A 23,332-nucleotide genomic window follows, 5' to 3' on the forward strand; every position below is an offset into this window, starting at 1 on the left:
TTTATTTCTATAGTGTCTTTTTCCACAATGCCCACATATACAAGCACACAATAAGCAAGTATGAAAGGTACTGTTTATTCATTCATGCTAAAACTCATATTGCATGTGCATACACACACAATGGGGGAAACCAGAGTACCTTTAGAAAACCACTGATGGATAGCCCTACAAACAGATGCCACAGAGATGAGTATTAAATGAAATTCAAATCCAAGTAATTCATTTCTCACAGTTCTTCCTCAGTATGCAGGAAGCTCTGATAAGACTATTGTCACAATAGTTGCTTGAAAATTCTGATGCAGGGGCCCCCTTTGCAGTGCCATATTGTATGATAGCCAGCTATCAAGGGAGGGGCCCTGCATCCAAGGCCTGGTGATTAGATCTTATAGCCACTCTGCCACCAGCAAGCAGTGTGTCATTTGTCAGCAGCATGGAAATCAACACAAATCTAAAAGCTTATCAGAATTTATTTCCTCTCCTGGTTTTTGAGAAAACCTGTCATAACTGCTTTTAAATTTTCAACATGAAAATATAAAGCACAGAGAATGAAAACAAAATGTCAAATTAACACCATGATAAAAAAAATAGTTTCATGTCTTTGGTTATACCAGTATAAGGGCAAAGGAATGATGCATTGGAATGCACATCAAATGTCTGCTGCTTGTGTCAGCTTTTAACATGGAAGCATGTTCATATTATGCCTGAGCAGATATGCAATCATAACAGGCAAGATTGTGAATATATATGATAAAATTTTCCATCCACAGAAAGCTTGTCAGAAAAGAATTGCCCTCTGCAGTAGTGTTTAACATATTATTTTTACAGGATGATCTAAATGTGTTTATGCTTAACAAAACACAATATGTGTCAGAAGGAAAATATAATACAGAGTAAATGTATGTCCCAAAAGTAATCTGAAACATTTTAAAATGCAAAATCATCATATAAAATATAAGCAACATACAGAATGAATACAGTAAAGACAAAGGTATTTATGATAAAATCTGTAACATGACCTAAGTTTATTTATTTTTTGCAGTATCACCCACCACAAATACCAAAGTGTTTCTAGCCAACATGCATACACATGTACTCTCCCTTTCTTGTGCCCTACAAAATGCTTTTCACACCAATGTTTACAAACATCCTGCCATTTTACACAATGAGGAGATGATCCACTTCATGTAACGCAGGCTGAGCAAAATTTTACTGCTGATTCACTAGCAGGAACATAAGTTAATTTTGCATTAAACAGCAGGAAATAATGCAATGAGACACAAAGGAACTAACTGTTATGGTGACAAAACTTGCATATACAGTGAATGAGAAACACACACGTGGAGATCATGGGGTAGACAACAAATTTCACCACTTCTGCCAGAGCTGCTTTTTGTGCTTCTAACACCACCACTGGCTGTACTGGTCCAACTACCAAGACTACTACTGTTTATGGTGGGGATAGGAAGTGAACATTTAGTTGACTAAAAACAATACCCATCACCATCATCAGCAGAGAGTCTGATGAAGGATTCTGAAAGACCATGTCCAGTCTGAAGGCACGTGAAAACTTTTGATTCACACTGTTTCTGGGTCTGCTGCTAATGCAGAAGCAGGCATAGCTGAAGCACTTGTGGTGGAAAAAAAGCATGCATATTAACACGTAAGTCACAGTTATAAAAGATTACAAGTAGTTGACATACTTTTGGGGCCATTATAACATCAGTTACTAACAACTGACTATACAAGTGATCCAATGGCTGTCAGTTTAAGGTCCTGTGAGAGATTCACAACAAATGGGTGTACATCAATTAGATAAAAGACATAAGAATATATCTTCAACTAAACATTTCTTAAAACATAACTATTGCAGTTCACGTTTAGTCTGTTGCGTTTAATTCCTGAAATTAAGTCTCCAAAGCAAAACAAACTGAAAAAAATGCAACTATTACAATACAATATCTCCTTGCTTTTGAAAAAGCCAACGGAGCATGCAAAAAAAAAAAAAGATAACCTATATGTATAGAGAAAAATCATGTTTCAAACTGAAAGCTAGGAAATGTAAAATGACAAAAATCTACCCTTAGGAGAATCTCAACTTAAACAAGTGTTTTACTGGCCATATATAGTAATGCTTTTTTCACATCACATTATCAAGCATAACATGCTTTGAGCAGGAATCACACATCGTAGACATAACAAGAACTCAAAAATATATTTTCCAATTATTATAGCAGAAACTGGTCACATGCACCTTGACTAACAACAGGCAGTGAATAGCATGATAGAGAATATTTGCCCAAGACTGGTAGGTTGCTGTCTTCATTTTCTAATTCTTTCGTTCATGTTTTTTGTCTATTGTCATTAGTTGTGATTATAGGCTATTTACTAATTTACCTGCTTGTCTTCCTCGGAATGATTCACTCCATCCTTTCTCTTTGTTTCCTGATCCCTCTTTGCATCTTCTATGTTTGTCTCATTACTTCTCTGCACAGTAGTTCCTCTTTCCCGCCTTCGTATATTGTCCATGTCTCCTTGTCTTAAGCGCTGAGAGCATGCTCCTTCGTGAGCATGATCATGAACTAAATAAATCACACATTTTTTAATTATTATTATTATTGTGTGTTTTGACTAGACTATGCTTAGTTATGGAAGCTGTTCACAATGAGTGATGATAGACTCCTCCTGGGAGAACGACTCAGGTACAGAGATAGCAGAAGTGATCAGTTTGGTGAATAGGGTAGGTTCTGCGATTCCAAACCTAGAGGAAAATTGCGAAAGGTATGAGATTTAAGACACATCATAACACAAAACGTGGTACTTAAAAAGAAATCATCAATACAGAAAATTGAAAAAATTTCGTATCAAGAAGAAAGTTCTTCATTTTACATCAGACTGCAGTCTAATAGTTTTATAAATATGTATAAAAATATATATATAATCATAATTTCTCTTATTCACACACGTGCATGCCTAAACTGTTTCCTACCAGAAAACTGTCCATTTCCCATTACTCCAGCTTCCCTCACATTTCTTGAAATACCTGGAAACAATCAGATGTTTTTCTAAGCAATTGCCTTCTGAGAAATAAAAGATCTCAACCAGGCAACTAGCATATGCAGTCATGGTGTATTCTTCCCTAAACATAAAATTTCTGAATGTTTTATCCTCTTGACAGCATACTTCTAAGCTCATTTTTTTAAGCTCTTGCTTTTAGTATTCTAAGCAAACATCTTGCAATATATCTAATCCACATATCCTTGACTGAACTGTATGAAGATGATAAAAATTTCATTGATTCATTCATCATTTAAATGGTACTGGTTGCGGAGTGGAACGAAAGGAATACTCTTTCACTCTTAATTTGCACTGCTCTCAGGTAGGGGTTTTTGGTCACAAAAGAAACTTTTTCTAAGCCACTTAAGTTTTCAGATGAAGATTGGGAATAAGTAAACAGAAGACACTTCAAAAACAACAACAACAAAAATAAGGCACCATTCTAACCTTGTTTTAGATCAAAGTTACTTTTAAAGTTGCATTTAGACTTACTTAAGTTGCACCATATAACGATTTACTTTGTGATCTTGAGCTGAAAGTCTTAGTTTAGAAGGAAGGAATATATGTTATCTACATGGTGATTTATGAGTTTCTCCCTTAGCTTATATAACTCCAAGAAAGTGGTAAAGAAAACCAAAAATAAAACAAAAGATAACTGACTCATTGTCTCCAATTTAAATCATTCTAGTGACCCATTTCATTTCCATGTATTTTATACCCACCAAGGATTCACAGGGTTGTTTCCCCTTGACCGCCAGTACAGCTGGTGGAAGTCACGGTGTATGTGCTCCCACACCGTCTCACCAGTACCTTCTCCCTGCAGATAAGAAGTGAGCTCAGACAAAAGTGACTGTTTATAAACATTTAAACATTTTTTATATGCTATGTCACATGTCTCAGGAATCCTAAAGCAAATTCTGCAATGTGACTCATGCATCAGCAAACAATGACAAGTTACACAAAATTAAATATAAAAATATTATTTTTCATACGTTATACATTATGTTTTAAAAAGATTCTGCTTCATCAGTCTCACCTGTGCTTGGGCAGACACTGCAAACTTGCAGAGGTATGGAATATTCACAATCTTCTCTCTGAAGAATTATTGCTGCAGCAGTATATCTTCAAAATAAAAAATCAACAAAACATCAATTTTTTAAAAGAAACTAAAAGCAAGAAAAGCAAAAATTCTTGCCCAAAAGTATGGGTCTGGGTACATATATATAAAACATTATTTTAACACATTGAAGCCAGCCACTCAAAACACAAGAATCTTGCCTAGGAAATAATTAAAATATTAAGACCCACTAAGGTATGCTTATTAGGATATATATATATTAAACTTTTCAGGTAATAATTTGACCTATTTTTCATGTACAATTACCTCTCTGACAGGTAAATAGTGTGAATAGAATCCTTGATGTCTTTGAAATACGTCTTGCACAAAGTTCTGTGAAATGACCTGCAGCAATGAGATGCCAAATGTTACAAGATTATAGATGAAAGAAAACTAAGCCTTAACGCTCAAGAACAGTTCAAGAATCACGAAGTTCACAACCTTAGTATAAATAGTGTTACACCCTCAAATCAGTTTAACAGGTAATTTATGACACCCACTAAAATACATCACTCACTTGTTGAGAAGGGTTGTCAATCTATCAATGTCAATGTCCTTTAGACTGTGATACTTCTTAACTGGCTCAGTGATCTTCAAAAATGTCCCTGACCCTAAAAACACATATAGAACCACACACACACACACAGAGTGACACATACACCCATGCACACACCACACACAGAAAAATAAAGCAATGTTATTATATACAAGCAACAATTTAGCCTTACTAAGATGGGTAGTTCATGTTTAGATTACAGAAAACCTCTGTTAAAGTAATCTACTGTAAATTTTGGATTATAAGCCATGACTTTTTTCCCCTAAATATAAACTCTGCAGCTTAAACAGCAATGCGGCTTGTTTTTGGATTTTCCAAATTCAGGAGCATCAGACTATTCTTAGCTTCTCTTAACTTTGTATACATTTGCAGCTTATTTGTAAATAAAGTAGAGACTTTTAATTTAGTGGGTGCAGCTTATATACAGGTATGCTCAATAGACTAAAATTTACTTTACTCAAATGCTAACAATATTCTCATTACAAAACTATATGACAATAAGATCTAACTGCTTGCCAAAAATAAGAACTACATGACACAGTCACACGAGAAGCATCTCTATACATCTGCGCCTTTTCAACTGTCTGGCCATATTTTGCATGCTTGGTGACTCAAGTACACTCAAGTGAACAAGCAAAGCAGACCTCGATGGGTGAAAAGCTCCACAAGTACTTTGTCTGCTGCTGTAATGACTACTGAGGTGTGTTCAGGCAGCTGGTACAGCAAACTACTTATTTCTTGCACCTGTGGACAATTATGGGATCATAATATTTAGCATAAAAAGAACTTTCTACACAAAGGTGGTAAAGATCTTAAAAATCTAATATAACGTTGGCAGCATTATTTACATCCACCATATTTCATGCACTGACAAAAATATGTTGTCTCCTCCTCTCTCCTTTCTTTTCTCTCTTGATCAATAATGTGGGTGGGAAACTGTAGGTTTCAATATCCAACTTTTACATTGACTAATTCCAGCCCTAAAACCAGGAGAAGATAAAAGAGTCTGTTGCTTGAGACGCTAGTTAACTATTCCTTGCTTGCAAAGAATATATACTATGCAAATTGTGAGCATCTAAAATCTTTTGAAAAACAGATAGCTTAAGATGTTTTCCCCATAGTTTACTCAAACATTTTCTCTGGGCACAGTATTCCTTTTAGGTTCATTACAAAGTAAAGATGTAGGAATGGTACTTCAAAAGGGACAAGAAAATCTTCAACACCACTGACAACTTTATAAAAAAATGTTTTTCTATCAAGTCATTTAAAACGACAATTTCCTGAAATTGCTTTGCCGTCCAAGAATAATAAGTAAAATATGGCCCAACGCTTAAAATAAATAAGTAAAGCATACAGATATAAATGAGATTTCATGCTAAACGCATGTCAGGGACCCTATAATTGTCCTCACAGAGTTCGTCGTCACAACAAATCAAGGAATATAAAACTAGGCTTACAGTGTCAATCACTCTTTGTGTGCACCAGACTTTGCCTTTAGCAGCCTGAAAATCAAATGGCAGGCTGATGTTGGGGATCACCTAGAAAAAACGGCATGGCAAAAAAAAAAAACTTTCAGTATTAGGCTTCTCCATAGATAGATCAATGAAGTAGAGCATAGTATTAGCAGTCCTTATTGCTGAAACTCATCCTATTTACAAACAGATCAAATCACTTAGGAATACGTAAGGTACACGAAAGATACAGTGATAAAGCAAATGCTTATAGCACACTAGAAAAACAAAGATAAAAAGATATGAACATTAACAGCTTCCTCAGAAAATAGATCAAAGAAAAATAAATGTCATTAAAGTGTTTTGATGCATAGAAAATGTGAGGAAAGAAATATCAGGTATTGCTCCTTCTGCTTCTCTCTCTCTTATACGCATAATGATACATGTACGTATAACTTATGCATTTAACACCTTAATCTCAACGTACTCACATGCTGCTTTTCATCTTGAAAACCACCTGTACAGTTCACTTTAATGACTTTTAATGGATGTAATGCCTTTGCAATAGCCGATGTTATATTCCAAGCTCTTAAGGGCATAATCTGGCCACAAGAGGTCTCCCCAAATGCTGGTATGATAGGAATGGTTTGCCTCATTATACACCACTGGATCAGATCTGAGTTGACATTGGTGACTGTTTCGCTGCTATTGCTGCAATAATTTTTTTTTTAAAAAGGACTAAGAGATAAGAAAACTAAATAAGCAGCAAGGCTTGGAAACTTTCTTTCACACAGAAATATATTTTCATTCAAGATTCAAGGATGATATGAAATGCAAGAAATTGTTCTTTTTTTCAACACAAACATTTTTTTTCAAGAACAATAAAAGATGGATATAGCAAGCTTGTTTGAAACGCATAAGCAGAAAGCAATTGTTCTTACCTCCTTTTATCCTAAAGTATACTTTTCATAAATCAAAAGTAATTAGGAATGAAAGTCCTTAACACATAGAGTTATGCTGACTATGTTATCCTCTGATACTATATTCCTGCATGCAGTGGACTTAAATTGTCAGACATAAAGTAAAAAGGACATTACCCACAACCATTGCACTGCATTAAAAGATATATTCTTACCCCTGAACTGCATTTATGGTGACAGAGTTGCAATGGGAAAATTCTAAACATTTCCTGTCAAAGTTGTTTCATTTACGATCTAAGTAAGATAGTTGTGTTTGGAAATGCTTCAGCTAAAATAATTATTTTTCTCTATGAGCATAATATTACATAAGAGACATGATAGTCTGTTACACACATTTGTACTACAAGTCTAAAGTGCAACCACAAAGTGTAGGCTATATATATCTGCAAAAGAGAATGAGTTAATCACCAATGGAGAAAAATTCTAAAAACACACAGCAGGTGTTATCATTATTATTATTGTTGTTATTTGCAGCAGTTTCTGACCTTGCTTCAGCTTGAATTATGCTGCTGCCAGCAAACAGCACTCTTCCTTGTACTCCCTGGTTATCCAGCAAATCACAAAGCATGCAACTGTTGCTTATTGAGGCAGCCCTCAAGTTCTGTAAATACAGACTCATTGTTAAGTTTATATGAGATGTGCACAAATTTTAAAGATACGTAAAGACATCTGCTTGCACATATCCTCTGCGCACAATATAAGCCTGATACTTTCATGGAAACACATGCGTTGCATACTAAGCAAAAAAAAAAAAAGACCCATTTTGAAATACAATACTGGAATGAGGTGAAAATACAAAATTACCTGTACTGTTAAAGAAGTGCTGTCTGTGCTTGATGAAAGGTTTCCAAATACGACAACTGGTTGCAATGCATTTCGCTGCAAGAAGGATATTGCTGATGCAAGGTGATCCAACTGCAATTAACAGTCATGATAATTATCTGCATATTACAGCAAAGCATGTGAAACATTTCTGAACCCTATAATAATCAGCTTACACATCAAACAGTAGCCCCCACTGACACTGTCTGAACCCATTTTGTTTGTAACTACAATCAAGTGTAAAAGAGAAAAGAAAAATTAAACGATTTAGTGAACATAACAAGATATTGGAACATCAGTACAAAACTGGCATGCTTGTTGTCTGTCTATAATCTATAGCTATCACAACATTTAGAAAAGAGAAGACATTGAAATCACTTAGCAATACAACAAAAAAACTGAAAAAATGTCATTGCAAATTGATATATTGTTCTTCTGTTATCCCCTTTACCCACTCAGCAAATAAACATATAATGCAAATAGTCATTTATTTGATAGAATAAAACTGAGCTAAGGAAAGTACAAGAATCACAGTCACATATTGCTAGGAACTATGGAATTTACCTGTATTATTCAAAAGTATATTTTTAAAATACATTATAAATAAGTTCTGCAATTTTTTTTAATCGTTATCACACCTGCTTAGGGTCAGCAAAGACCTCTGAATCAACTTCCACAACTGCAAACGGTCGTTTCTGATCAATATTTAAAAACTGCTTCAACCAAAAGCGTGCCTCTTTTGGATCAGTGCCAATCTGGAAGGAAAACAATGCACAGCAGTAGTAAACATAAATCAATTCTGGGACATGTCTCCTATTACTGTCACTACTGAAAAACAGAGATATAATTACGTAGCTCCTCAAAACACCATTTCTGATTGATATGTAATGTCTAGGTGTTAAGAAAAAACTTCAAAGACTGGTTGATATTTCTTTAACTTTGAAGCAGAAAGTTCCCCGTTACAGGCTCCTATCAATGACAGGAATACTTCCCCACTACTTTGACCACCCAGCAATAAAGGGGACTGTGTAATCAAAGGTAAAATATGGCTGATGAAAAGATTTAAGCTCATTTTACCTACTTTATCCTACACACAACTTTTCATTGCTTACTGCCTCTATAACCACATATCCTGCCCTTCATGCTGGAAACTTCTCACATCTTACTGCTTCCATGCCACAAGACTTTTAAGTATATGTTGCTTATATCAATTTTTATATAATTTTTCCAGTATGGTTCTTTGTATGGAAAAGAAGAAGCACAGAACTGAAGGGAAGGGTCACAGACTCCCCCTGACCCATCACTCTAAGATTTAATACTCATTAAATAATCAATAATCTATTTAGAAGTCAAACTTAAAATAAGCTCACAGTGTTCTGTGAAACAGCCTGCCTTCTAATACTGAACAACAGAAATCTAGTCCGCAGTTCTTCAAAACAGAATTACTGAAATATTTATATCACAGCATCTGATCACTTCCCAACATTAAACTAAAATGAAGACTCATGTTAGCTTTCCATATTTACTGTCATTAATGCAACACCAAGACTGTATATGTAATAATTTTTAAACTCTAAATCAATATCTTAATTACAGATGAAAAAAGCATGTTGCTTGCATATGCTTTCACATTAATAAAGAATTGTTAGTCTTTTTAAAATCAATACAGCACACATAAACACATACACTTTTTAAAAAATTCCCCTTTAATACAATAATAAGCAAGTTCCAATTTCTATCTTTTTTTAGAACTCATATCTCTGATACACGATAGCCCTGAGACAGCAACAGGTGCTTTAGAGACATACATTTTTTTTTCCTAATAAAGTAAAGCAAGAGAGTCAGGGTTTCTAGGCAAGACTAGTTCAGTCAGCATTTTTTCAGCACACATATCTAGGAGTCAAAAGGGCAAGATGTAAGAGGGACAGAGTGTGCATGTGTATGTGAATGCATGTATGTGCACATGTGTGAATGCGTGTGTGAATTCTTTTGTGCAGAAGTTGAAAAGTCAATAAGGTAAACACAATAACATCTTTATTTATGAGTTTAGAAAAATCTTTCATGATTCAAACCTAATCAATAACTTATTATGAAAAATTATTATTATAATTATAGGCCAAAGTTCTAGACAAGTGTTTAAGCATAATTACCTCATTTAGAAACCTCATTAGATCTGGCACAAATTCGGTTTGATTCCAGGGGATATATTTTTGGCTGTTGTGGAAGCTGACCATGTAGTCTGCACCACCTTTCCTCCTGGTAGCAACTGTTCGTCTTGTACTACATGCCGCAAGAGATGGTCTATTGGCACCAAAAAAACAAAACACCAAGATACAGACATAAAAAGATTGCTGGTTGTTTAAAATCTTAAAGAAACTATAATTATCTTTGTTTGCATGTCTCAATTAATATGCATATTAATGTGTGTGATGTATATGTGTGGCTACATTTTATATATAATTTTAAAAAATTTTATCCTGTACATCATTGAAACAACTTGAATATTTTATAGATGCAATTACTCACCGTGCAGTTGAAAAGCTGCGAATGTGCTTTTCGGAATTAATCACAGATACGGCAGCAAAATGTTGATGTAATAATTGTCTGCACTTTTGCACAAGTTGTCCTTCACTTCGACCAGTCTGTTGTGAGATACTCACAGCCAAACTCAAACTGTTTTTAATCTTGCTCAAAATGTTCCGTTTCATGGCTGAAGTTAATACAGCCATCAGACTGTCAGAGTTAACCATATTCAAAGGCTTCTAGGTGTAATGGAAATGAAATTTTCTTTGTCAGTAACATGAACAATCAAAAGCTTGTCAGAAAGTAGACCCCAACATGTGGCTTGCTTTCTGTTTATTTCATCAGCATGACAGGAGCAGGAAACCATGGCTGTCTTATCAGGAAATGCACAGCTTGCAGTTTGCTTTTGGTAAGGACTGTGGCAGTACCTGAAATAAAAAGTGCTGTTACACAGACAGCTCAAAAGCATACCATAAGGTGAGCATATACCTTTTACTACATGCTACTAGACAGTTATTAGTGCAATTTTATTCAGTAGATTATTATTGTTACTAAACCTAAATATATATGACGTCTCTATTTTTACTCTCTACTCATTTTTAAACAGCAGATTTATACATATTCAATCCACCCCACTCTCAAAACTGCACACATACACAGGGGTGCAAAGTAAAATTAAAGGATGCATGATGTTTAAATAAATGATAGAACTTACTTGGTCTAAATAAGGATATAAACTGAGAAACCCACAACATTTAAAATCTGAGGTCAGCTCATCTTACTAGTCTAAATAAAAGCCCATAGGTTTGCAAAAGATTATTTTCGGCGAGACAAGAAAGATAAAGTGAGTTGCGTCACGCGTCCTCGGACATCAAATGAACCTGGTCAGTAACCTCCTGGTCCTATATGCTGCTTATCTCAAAACGTTTTCATGGGCAATAACCCTGTACAACTACTGCTGAATGCGAACCTTCTGACATTTGTTTACATATGGCAGTCTGCAGATCACGATCCTCCAGACTCCAAAATGAAATTTGTCATACCCGAGCTTGATATACACACTAATGCAGATGCTCTAATTGTTTCAAAGAAATCAGCGCAATAATTTACATATTTTCCTAAAATATGGAGAGATATAAATATACATCTGTAGAGTCCTTTTAAAATGATCACGGTCGTGTATTTACCTCTCTTTGGGAGGGAAGCTTAATAAGCACTAAGCCGAATGATTTTGGTAGCAGACGTGATCTCCATTGTCACACTGTTTGAGAGTAGTCTCCCTTCTGCCGTCTGACGACCGATTGTCGATGTGGCATTTGGTCTATATGTTGATATAGCTGTAGTGGTGTACTGAGTTGATGTAGCTCTAATGGTGTACTGATTTATGTCTTCGGTTGTAGAGAGTCGGCGTCGAAGGGCTCCAGGACTATCCCTCCCTCACGCTGGGTGCGTGCGTAATAGCTGACCTAAAGCTGCCCACCCGCGGCTACATGGGTCTATTGTTATACCCGAAGTTACGAATTAAGTTGCCTGAGCCACCTGGGGAAACAATGACCAGACAGGACGGGGTGGGCGTGACCAGTGGCATTAGCTTTGGCCCATTAAAGAGCCACCAGAAATAACAATCCCACACAGCGTGCAGTCGAGGTAGCAGTCACGCCTCCCGACGGTGGAAATGGTGAAGATGACCAACTGGTGCAATTTAGAGACATATCGAAGTCGGCCTAGATCGAGTTGAGGCCAGCGAAGCACCAGAGTTTATTCCAGCCGCGGTACCTGCAGAAAACCGGGAGGAGGAGGTAGAGCAAGGAAGACGTAAGAGAGGAGACAACAGAGAGTGACAGAGAGCAACAACCTCTACGCTGCTCTAACGGAATCCGCTGACCGGTGGACAGACTGAACCTAATGCACCGATGTGCAAGTGGAAATCAGTCGGACTGGGCGAAGTTGCATGGTGTCCGATAGGAGATGCAAAATCTTTTAGGTTCTAGTTAGGAAACTCTCTCCCGGTGATACAGTCTGTACGCTGGGCTGTAAATGAAGTAATGGAGGTATTGGAGAGATGGCTTTTACCTGTAATGGAAACGCTTGCGTAACAGCCGGCCTGGAGCTAACCCACGGCTACTGGCTATACAGCCCTAGGGCGCAGCAACGGAAAAGGGGGGAGGGGGCAAAAATGTTTTTTAAGGTAAATAATGTTAAGGAACATATATAATTTTTGTAGACTGACATTAGCAGGACACTTTTCCTCTGCTTATAATTCGACCATCACGCTATTTTCTTTGTGGATGTATTACAGGAAAGCCCCATTACTGGAGGGGGCGTTTTCAGTGACCAGTTGACTAGAGGGCGCAGGAGAGACGGCAGGAGGGCGGAGGCGGCAGAGGGCGGTGTAGGCGGATGGGTGGAGAAGGGGGTGGGGGCGCAGTCAGGGAAAGAGGCGGGGGGGGGGGGGGGGAATGTGCGCAAAAATGGCCTGCTGTTTGTTTTATTTAAAATGATGAAAAATGCTAGGGAAAATTATCATTTCTATAAAATGATATTGGCATCATATTGCAGGACACCTTTCCTCTGCTTAATTGTAGATTCACTTCACACGCGAGTTTCTCAGTTCATGTGTTACAGGAAAACCTAGCTGTCATCTGAGGGCGCATTTGCAGTAACCAGCGGGGAAGAAGGGGGTGGAGGAGGAGTGGCGGCGCGTTGGTGGATGGGCAAGGGGCTCAACAGGGCGGATCGCTAGGATGGGTGGGACCAGGGCCGTGCTTAGGGGCAGGCAGACGAGGCATCTGCCTAGGGCCCCGCACATTTCATTAAATAACAACCGTGGCGATCGTGGTGTCAAGGGCCCCGCACATACCCTATGCCTCGGGCCTCGCGGGGGGTAAGAACGGGCCTGGGTGGGACCACATGCCAGCCACACCTTTCTCTCTTCTATCCTCAGTCGGAAGAAGTTCCATGCTTATTCATTGGAAACACTGCATTTTTTTAATTATCTAAGAGTGCGTCTGTCTGCACACAGTGTGAACGGAGAGCTTCTTGTTATGCTCTTTTGACAGAATATTAGAAACTGGTTATTCAGAGATAATACGTATTAAGACCTATAGGTTATGTACTTCTCTAGTTTTCAGCAAACTCTATCAGGCCGGACACGGAACGAGCGGCGTTGATGGCTATTGGAATGTGTTTGGGCAGCACCTTGACACCATGATTTACTTTACGACTTTCTATTGTTAGCGACTCTAAGAGTCTCCATTGTACCGCCCGCCCACCTGTCAGCGTAAGTCTTGGGGCGGGAAGGGCTTTGCCATTAGGGTGACATTGTTATATTTTGTGGGAGGCGATGTGGCACAGTATTTATCTCACGCCTAGGGCGCAGACAAAGATAATGTATATTTAATTTTACAATAGTATCAAAATCACTATTTTAAGGAAGTGCTCTTTTCTTTCTCCCTTTTAAATGTCTTTAAATTATTGTACTGAGCTTTTAGTATCATAGAAACTTGCTCATCTCGGAAAGATTATAATGAATGGTGCTTCACTCTCTTGGTATACAAAAAAAGGACAGATTACATGACCTTGTAAAACATTTATGTTAAAGGGAACTAGGAGTATTTTTTTCAGATAATAGAAGATAAGAACACAAATATGTGATATACTTTAGATAACTTTGTAAGTGGAGCGAAAACTGGTAAAAGAATATGAAAACATTGTTTTGAACGTCTAATGCCGGCACGGGGTCTGAAACAGAGGACTATTTCCAGGCCCCTTGCAATAATCATTACGTGTAATAGACTAATAGTTTTGTTATTTTTTCAGTATATACCAGGACTATGTTTATAAGTTATATAATTTGACTGACAACATCTACATTTAGATAAGTAACCTACTATGTGATAATTATTGTTAAACGGTACCGTTTTATTGACAACTGTCCTCGTGATCAAGAAAGTATTGTGAACAATATTGTACTCCTAAGCCACCAAAGTCACTGGTCCTTTGTGCCTCGATTGTTGGCAACATCTGTATTCACTACTATTACTGAAGCATCTTTCTACAGATGATAAGGTAATAATTATAATAATTAGTTTCATTTCTATGCAGTGTGACAACTAATCAGACTTCTTGATTTTCCGAATCAAATTGCTACAGCCTGCAAACCTGAAGCTGTCCTACTCTAAGCCTTCTTAACCTTTCTGTCCAAAAGAGAGGTTAGTGTCCCATCTTCATGTTGCACGATCTTTGAGGTCAGCCAGGGCCGCCGAGAGCCAGCCCGGGCCCCGGGACAGACGACCTCTCCGGGCCCCTTGTACTTGTAATCGTAAATTATTTTCCCAGTATATAATGTATTGTTTACAATTCGAAAGAAGAAAAAAAAAATCCACTGACCAAGGCCGGGCCCCCATGACAGCTGCGGGCCCGGGTACACCAGACCCCCTTGTCCCCCCCCCCTCTCGTCAGGCCTGAGGTCAGCTAGTACATGTCAAAGATTAAGGTTCAAACCAAGAGTGGAATGGTTATGGCCTGCCTGGCACGTTTTCACCCCTGTATTCTACTTATCTTGCCATTGACATCATGTAGCTTTGGTGTTTTTTTAAACTGTAAAGTAAACCTCACTTAACAACAGCATTTACTTTCGCGAATTATACAATTATATCCGTCGTGTTTAATAACATGTACATTTTTCCAGTAGGGGTAGATCCCTTTTGGGGAATCGGTACATACCTTTTAAACTGTCAAGTGTCCATGTGAGCTGGAGAGATTTTGATCATAGACAACCACCCACATAGTGTAATGGAGAAAGTCGCCTGCATTGGCCACTCACATTGTCGGTGTGCGCGCGCATCACTCGATCCGGGCGAGCATCGTGCGCCTCATTTCAGACTGGTGTGGGCGAACGGTTATGAATAAACCAAGAATTAACGGTCGAGACGTTCATACGGTCACCCGATCTATGACAGCGGAGACAGGAGACACTTTCCAGAAACCAGACTTCCTGCACGGTATAATATGATAGTGTCAAATCTTTTAACAAAGAGAGAGCAAACTTGCAGACACAGAAGCAGAAGAAAAGAAACAGACACGAGCGAGAGACATGAAATATCTCTGGAGTTCGTAGGCGGTATCTGCTCATTATACGAGTGATTCTGATCTTGAGTGGACGTTGCTTATTTACATTTGAGAATATTCTCTATGAAATAACATATATTTTTTAATGTTGAAATGATGCAGATTTTGTTTTGTTTTTCTTGTGACTTCTTGGTTTTCTCCTTCCACAAAAGAAGATTGAGAAAGCAGAAAATAAAGATTTAAAAAAGCCCCTTCATCTACATTTATATAATGTGTACGCATGTATCAACAAGCAAACAGGCAAGAGAGAGAAAGGAGGAGAGAGAGGGAGAAAGAGTAATAATTCAACAGCATCCCCAACAAAAAGATAAAAAAGATAAAAGCCCTGATCTTGGATCCTTCTCCATCTCTTTTATATTTATACATACACATATTCATAGTGACCCCCACATCAGCACCTGGGAGATAACCATCACAACCACTTTTATGAGGAAAAAAAAACGAGACCAAAGATTAACAATAATCAGCCTTTTTTTTATTGCCTCGTTGCCATGGCAACAGTGGGCCGAGCTAGCGGTGACAGCGGCTGCAGGAACGGCAAGACAGACAGCTGGAGATGGGAGAAGGCGACTCGAAGGAAGATGTATGGCACAGATAAGAATGGCATCGCCCTCCCTGTCCTCGCCTGACAGTTCGCACGTGCTCGCTAAAAAGTGAAAGGTAAGAACTCATTTATCGGTTCTCTGTTTCGTTTCCGTTCAGCAAACCATTATCGTCGTCATCATCATCATCATGAAGACATGATTTCAAATTGTCAATCCAGCTGTTCTTTATTTCGTCGTCGTCGTCTTCAGCATCATTACCATTATCATCATCGTCTTTGGAGTCGTCGTCTTTATAATCATTATCATCTTTTTCTTCCTCCTACTCTCTACTCAATTTCTCGTAATTTCTTTCATAAACCTTTCTGTTTCTTGTCTTGAAACAACAATAAACAGGGCCGGGTGAAGATTTAGGATGCGTAAATGTGAAGTGTGTTTATTTTATTGAAAGAACACCTCGACATTATGGGTGTAAATTATGGGTGAGCGCCCATAAGATCGGCAGACCAAACTTGGATGGTGGACGGGGAAAGCGAATTCTAGGCTCTTCCCTTTTCTCTCATTACATGCTAACTCTCCCACTCTCTCTTTATTCATGTGGTTATTCCGTATGGAGCATTCATATATATTTATTTGTCTGTCTCCCTTCCTGAAATGTGAAACACCATCAGTATCAGACTGTACTACTACGTCATGTACAGCAAAAATGATGACAGCAAAATATGAACATTTGCATTTGTGAGCCGCAAAAGCAGCAAGATGCACTTGCAAATGTGAACATAGCCAGGCTTAGCTTTCCAGTCCCAGTGCAAGAACTCAACCGAGGACGACACTTCGGGGTCCAGACAGAACCTATTCAAGTGCAAACAGCTTTTCGATGACAGCGTCAATAAGGCGCCTCCCTTGATCCGCCTGAACATCGGCAATAACATTAACAAGCCGGCGATGATTGGGGCCAAAAGGAGTGAGTGTCAGGGTTCGCTAATCGCAGTTATGGGTGGTAACGATCATGAGCGGTGAATGTCATAACGACACAATAATCACAGTGATATTGAAGATATTCTTACAGTTCCTAGTATTTCTCTTATCGCCGCGAAGAAGCTGCTGCTGTTACTTCCTCTCCTTGTCTAACGTGATGTGCTTGCTAATACATTACCGTCGCCATCACCACTACCATCATCATCATCATCTATCCATTTTTCCCCTTTCTATCTTTGGCAAACGCTCTTTTACAGTATTTGATCCTTAGTTTTGAATTTCTTACCACTGCAATTACAACATACACTGACCCATGGAACTTTCTAAAAACCGTTACGCGCATTTGTTTCAAAAATACTTAAAGGTTGATTCTCTGTGTGTGTGTGTGTGTGCGCGCGCGCGTGATAAGTAGCCAAGAACAATCCCTTTCCTCTTCTTCTTCTTCATTCCTCTTCTTCTTGTCCACCAAACTGATTCTTCTATGCTGCCTCTGAACAATACCGGGCAGACTCCCAAATCATCCTGGCGGGACGGAAACGGCGGATATAGGGACTGGCGATTGATGAGCACGGACTACCGGTCCACTGACCAGAGCTACTCTCGTCCATCAGTCTCACTCCATAACCCACTTTCTCTTTCTCGAAGCCTTTTTTTCTCTCGTTCTCTTCTGAATACTAATTCTCTTGTATTGACATTAATGACTCGAGTAAGTCCGTGTTGACTTCCATGTAATCCTTTTTCCGATGAGAATGTGGTTTAGGTATATTTTTTATAAGCTAGATCCGATAGGCATATGGATTTGCCGGCCAAACACGCCATTTCCTCTCTTCTTCTAGCAGCAGGGCAGGTAGAAGGAAAAAAAGCGTTCAATAGTCGTCCATGGTTAAATCGTCTGCTGAAGGACCATAAAGACGTGAAATATTTCGTCCGGCCGAGGGATTCAGACAGCGAAGAAAAAAAAAAAAACAACCCTACTTCCAACCACCAGGTCCCCATTATGTCAGACCCATCGGCACAACGATTCCAACAACAGTCGTATCTTTGCCTTGCACACATTTATTGGATAACGTTTTCCACGGGACCCATGAGCAATCCTTAGAAAAATGCTACATTTATTATATATATATCCTGTGCTGATTATTTGATGAAGAGCATTGTTTTGATACGTAACATTCTCCATAAGCAAGTTCTAGAAATCTGCTGCATATTTTCCAAACAATATTACTGGCTGCCTCGAAAATGAACTATTACAAACCGTAGCTTACATCCAGCATACTCAGAATTCTAATTAGTTTTCCACTCCACAAACACGCCATCTGCGCCTGGAAAATAGAAGAAGAAATAAGTTTCATAATGCCCACACGTCGAGGCAACATCCCCAGGAAAACACGCAACCTTTCGGAATAAAAAAGACAGTAACGGGAAATATTTCTTATACTTCGACAACCATTTCCAGCCGGAATGACATGTTTGCTCTACATGTTGCTTACTTTGCAGGTGAGTATTCTTGGCTCTTGTCTTCAAGGCGTTAGGTGTGGCATTTCTTACTTGTTTTCTTTACTTTATTAATTACACCGAAAACTTGGTTTACTCAACAGCAAAACTTATCACTCTTTCTGTTTTATTCGGCTCCATGATCCTCAAAACTGGAGGCTGATCATGTTTGTAATTACTTCCTCTTTATGTCGAGTCGTTCGTATTTCAAAAGAATTAATTATTATTTCTATTTAAAGTTCTTCTTTTTGTAGAAAAAGGCTGAGAAAGAGAACGAAAGACATAGAGAAGGGGGGATGAGTGGGATGGAGGTACGGAAATAGAGATCGGAATACGGTTATATTTTTAAGATAATAAAAAAAATCAAAATAACAGACAAAATCAGGGTATAAAATAACCATTCGTTTTATGCCATTATTGTGGATGATGCACAGAATATTTAAATGTAACAGATTTCGATTGACGATATTTACTGGACGACCACAATATAGAAGTACAGTCTATGTCAGGGGTGGGCAATTCATTTTCCCAAGGGGCCGGATGAGAAACTGGAATGGTTCTAGAGGGCCGGACTAATATAGTTAACTCAGTTTTACCCTATACTGTATATATATTATATTTACTGGCGGGCGGGCCAGCAGGCGGGCCGGTCAGAGACAGGAGGCGGGCCGGATCCGGCCCGCGGGCCGGCGTTTGCCCAGGTCTGGTCTATGTAATAAAGACTATTTTTGACACACCCTTTTGAATGAAATTCAGCTGAAAATCATATGTTGAAAACACCTTACATTCACATTTTTGATCATCGTCCATTCTTCTACTGGCTCTCCTACAAGGACTTTACTCTCAGAGCCTGAAAGAGTGAACTGTCGGCCTCAGGGCGGCTCCGCTATCTCCCATTGTTTCTCTCCCATTTGCTTTGTGATGAGAGAACTGATCAAGTGAACACATCAGACGAATGCTTTTAACCGCGGTCTTTGATGTGGTAGATGGAGCAAAAAAACAACTCCCTCGTCAGCTTAATTGTTCTCGTCCATTCAACGACACTAGGCGACTTCAAGAGAAAGGTGATGCTAATGATGTGACCCGCCATGCATGCAGACGAAAGTGGTTTCCCAAGATGCCACGAAGAGAAAGTCTTAGAAGGAAAATATCGCGCATAAATAATGAAGATATGTAGAGGAAAGTTTCTGTTAATACTTTGCTACTTCGATTAAATCGATATCGATTTTGAGGTCAGTTTCAATGAGAGGTTTCTTTATTGGGCTTGATGAATGGGCAACTTAAAAAAATTACACTCTGGTGTGTGTCTTGTGCCTATATTTCTTTTGCAGCATCGGATGGGGAGCGGGATCCCTAAATGTTGGCAAAAAAATTCTGCAGCAGATTAGAAGCTCTCCTGTGGATACTGTTTCTTAAGCCTTGATTTAGTAGTGATTATGGTGACGGTAGTTTTTTTTTTTCAAAGAGGTCGCTGATATTATTTATTTAACTTACAGCTGTTCATCAAAGTAAGAGGGGAAAATGTAGCGTGCATATATATACACAAAGGGGACAGGGTGACACATTTTTTAACTTCTTCTACTTTGTATTTAAATAATTGCAACTGATTGGCTCACTTTGAGTGAACCCTAAATTACAGGATGGTGTTTATTATGCATGAGCTTTACCTATCTGAGCTAGAAAGAACTGATTCTTAATGTCATGTTGGCTTTTCAAAAGACTTATTTAATGAGTGGATACGCTGTCTTTTACGACTTTCTTTATCCTGATCAAGGATGTATTGTCAAACTGTGGTATGCTTGGCTGAAGAATTTTTCACACAATATTTGTCACTATGTCATGTGACTGGATCCCAGTAGAGTGGTCGATGTGTATGAAGAGACGCGTTAGAAAGTACACATGTGGAGAAAATGGCGCCACGAGCGCTGATCTTTATGTCAAACAAGCGGCGCTGGCGACAGACAGGAACTAGTCACTCTCCATCCTCCAGATCCTCTCGCCCTCATCATTATCGGACAGTGATTTGAAAACGATATCACAGCTTGTTTACTGTCGAAGACTGTTTGCCTAGCTCCTGAGACAGGTACATGTAATTCGACACTTCCTTCCTTTCTTCACTCTCTCTCTCTCACACACACTCATATTTATAACTACACTCTCTTGTTGTCAAGGACAATAGTGCAATAGTGTTTGATATTGATAGTATCTACTGTTTTCTGTTTATTTTATACCACTTCTCCTGTGAATGAAAATGACCACTTTTTTTTCAAGTAATAAGAGCATTTTTTTTTTTTTTTTTTTTTTGCCTCAAAATTTCTTTGTCTTGCTCTCTTTCCTGGTCAATGTTTCTCGCATTCAAGGGATGACTGCACTCCCCACTCAAAAAATCTTCAGCCACAAAACTCAGAATCTAAAAGCTTTTAAGAAGTATGAGGGTTTTTTTTTTTATCTGGAAGAATTGTGCACTCTATTTAGTCTTAAGAGGTATGATGCCCATGGCCTGTTTCAGCCGTAGTAGTGAACACTCGTTATCTTGCCATCAGGTTTTCAGAATGGTTTTTCCCAGTTATTTCTCTTAAAGAGCCGCCAGACTCGCTTCTTGCCCTCGCCTCACCTGACATTTGGCTTTCTCTGTACAACACAACTCTTTATGTCTCTAGTCGCATCTCATTGTGACAGCTTCTGACTGCGTGATACACTGAACACAGACCGGAAGACTGTGGACAATAGGTCTTGATGAATAGTTCCTGGCTGGTATAAGAGCGGAAAGAGTTTAAAGAAATTCTCTCTACCCTCATCTCTATCACTTCCTGTCTCCATCTCCATCTCACTCACACGCACCCAGTTTAGTTGCTGAGTACTCCTCCTTTTTATTATTTGTTGATCGAAGTTCACATCGAGTTTCGCTCAAAATATTGGCTGAACAGAAGCTCTTTTGCTTGAGCTTTGAGTGAAAATAACAGACCTGTCTTTATATTCTCGATAACTCTTAAAGGCCACGAAAAGAAATCGTACAATCTCAGACTATTAGGCGTCGATCTGGAGATGACATTTGCAAATAAGCAAAAGTGGCTGGATTGTAATGCAATCGGGTCGAAAAATAAATGTGGCATAAGCAAGAACAAAAAAGGAGGTCATTAAACAGTGGTACAAGCTTGGTGTTTGCAATATCGATGAAACTGGATTCCTTTCCCGTCTACTTAACGACAGACCAGTCTCTGAAAACGACAGACGAAACAAAGTGAGTCAAAGGCTGTTTGTTTTGTTTTTTTTTAAGAACAAATTTCTGTTATGATTTGTTGTAACGCAGACAGCAGTGATATGTTTACAATCGCTCAACATGGGCAAGCACAAAATCCCAGACGTTGCAAGAAATTCAATCCAGAGTTATCTTGCAAACAAAAAGAACAGATAATAAACATGGTAGACTATTTTCTGCAGTCTCTGACCGTTGAATCACGTGAAAGAGCAGACAAGTTCTCATACAAAAGACTTCAAGCCATATGGTACCAAACAACTTCACGAAAATTCACCACAAAATCTTGCGACAACGACACTCACAGTCATCATCTGATTTCTGCGGAAGTCCCATTGATCTGGTATGAGTCATTTTCACCCAACATGCTGCTGATAATGTACCCTCCTTATGCGTTTCTCACCACAAAAGTGTGCTGGATGAATGAGGTCGAGGTAATGTACTGTAACATTACCTCTGCAAAAGTTAAACATGAAGCATCGAATCAAACGTTTGGCTAGCTACAGCCAAACCTACATCTCGTACATTTAATGAATCAGTACTGATCACGTGACTTCCGAACTTCTCAAGAAGTGCTTTTGCTTACAAGTTTTTCAAAGCCCTTTCCGGTTTGTCTGCAGAGCAGACGTTTTGCAAATATTGATCATCACCCTTTGCGCGAACTGCACCTAGTAAATCTTTTCGGCAATGAGACAACTCGACAGTATCTTAAAACATAATACCACTGTCGGCAGATCGAGTTACTGCTTCGCGAACTGCAGAATTGTCACATTTTAATGTAGAAAACTTTGCTTTTACAACTTAGAGTAAGTTTAGAAACTGGCGTCCGTGCTAGTAATGTAAAAACATGGATACTGTTCAACAGGGACGTTGTATTGACGTGACGCACGAACGTAGTAATGTAATAGCAGCGTCCTCGCGAGACGTCCCGTAGTAATGAGACGTTATCAGCACTGGCACAGCTGTTGTTGAGTGAACTCTATACTCGCAGGCTAATACTGTCGAGTGCGGTGCCAAGCCGGGCGGTCAGTTGACACAGACTGACCATGCCAGACTCCTCCAGACGTGAAGCAGTCCAAGTTACGCTTCTTTCCTTATTTTGTTCCTAATTGTTACTTTGGCAAGAGCAGGCAACTGTGAAAGAGAATTTGTCCACTTAGAACGTCTGTTTGATTTCAGTCGCTCCTTATCCGACCAATAAAGCTGACATTGTGTACTCGTGAAGACGCTTTCAGGGAAAGACTGCTATCAGCTAAAACCACGAACTCAAGATGGCGGTTTGCGCGCACTACTGAAACTGTTAAGTGCTAATTGGATGTGGCCATAGGACAGCAGTCTAAACGAAACACCCTAATTGCTTTCCTTTCATTGCTAGGATAGTGGAACGTCATTGCAACTCATCCACCACAATGGACGTGCCTGTCATTCT

The 23,332-nt window shown here is 38.8% G+C and overlaps 1 protein-coding gene across 3 annotated transcripts; it reads right to left on the bottom strand.

Moving 5' to 3' along the window:
• Positions 1–59: 59 nt before the first annotated feature.
• Positions 60–16,289, bottom strand: LOC112562615 (N-acetylglutamate synthase, mitochondrial-like). 3 transcript variants are annotated; one of them, XM_025235972.1, is made up of 15 exons: positions 15,229–16,289; positions 10,507–10,931; positions 10,131–10,281; positions 8,619–8,735; positions 7,963–8,073; positions 7,644–7,759; positions 6,670–6,889; positions 6,185–6,265; positions 5,372–5,471; positions 4,689–4,782; positions 4,439–4,516; positions 4,091–4,176; positions 3,777–3,871; positions 2,987–3,040; positions 60–2,758 (listed from the first exon to the last, which is right to left on the bottom strand). In XM_025235972.1, the coding sequence occupies exons 2-13, from the start codon at positions 10,728–10,730 to the stop codon at positions 3,855–3,857; spliced, it is 1,395 nt and encodes a 464-aa protein (XP_025091757.1). In that variant the 5' UTR covers positions 10,731–10,931; positions 15,229–16,289; the 3' UTR covers positions 60–2,758; positions 2,987–3,040; positions 3,777–3,854. The 3 variants fall into 3 exon arrangements, with proteins under 3 accessions (XP_025091757.1, XP_025091750.1, XP_025091766.1); XM_025235965.1 differs by lacking the exon at positions 15,229–16,289 and adding an exon at positions 11,691–11,903; XM_025235981.1 differs by lacking the exon at positions 15,229–16,289 and adding an exon at positions 11,219–11,355.
• Between the last annotated feature and the right edge of the window lie 7,043 nt (positions 16,290–23,332).

Source organism: Pomacea canaliculata, linkage group LG1, assembly GCF_003073045.1.
Source record: "Pomacea canaliculata isolate SZHN2017 linkage group LG1, ASM307304v1, whole genome shotgun sequence".
Classification (NCBI taxonomy): Eukaryota; Metazoa; Mollusca; class Gastropoda; order Architaenioglossa; family Ampullariidae; genus Pomacea; species Pomacea canaliculata.

Excerpts from the sequence above, each read along its gene's own strand:
- LOC112562615 (XM_025235972.1), bottom strand. The coding sequence starts at position 10,730 with ATGGTTAACTCTGACAGTCTGATGGCTGTATTAACTTCAGCCATGAAA. Across the intron at positions 7,760-7,962 it reads GCACTTCTTTAACAGTACAG|AACTTGAGGGCTGCCTCAAT; the intron begins GTAATTTTGTAT and ends CTGTATTTACAG. Across the intron at positions 6,266-6,669 it reads TTCAAGATGAAAAGCAGCAT|GTGATCCCCAACATCAGCCT; the intron begins GTGAGTACGTTG and ends CGTTTTTTCTAG.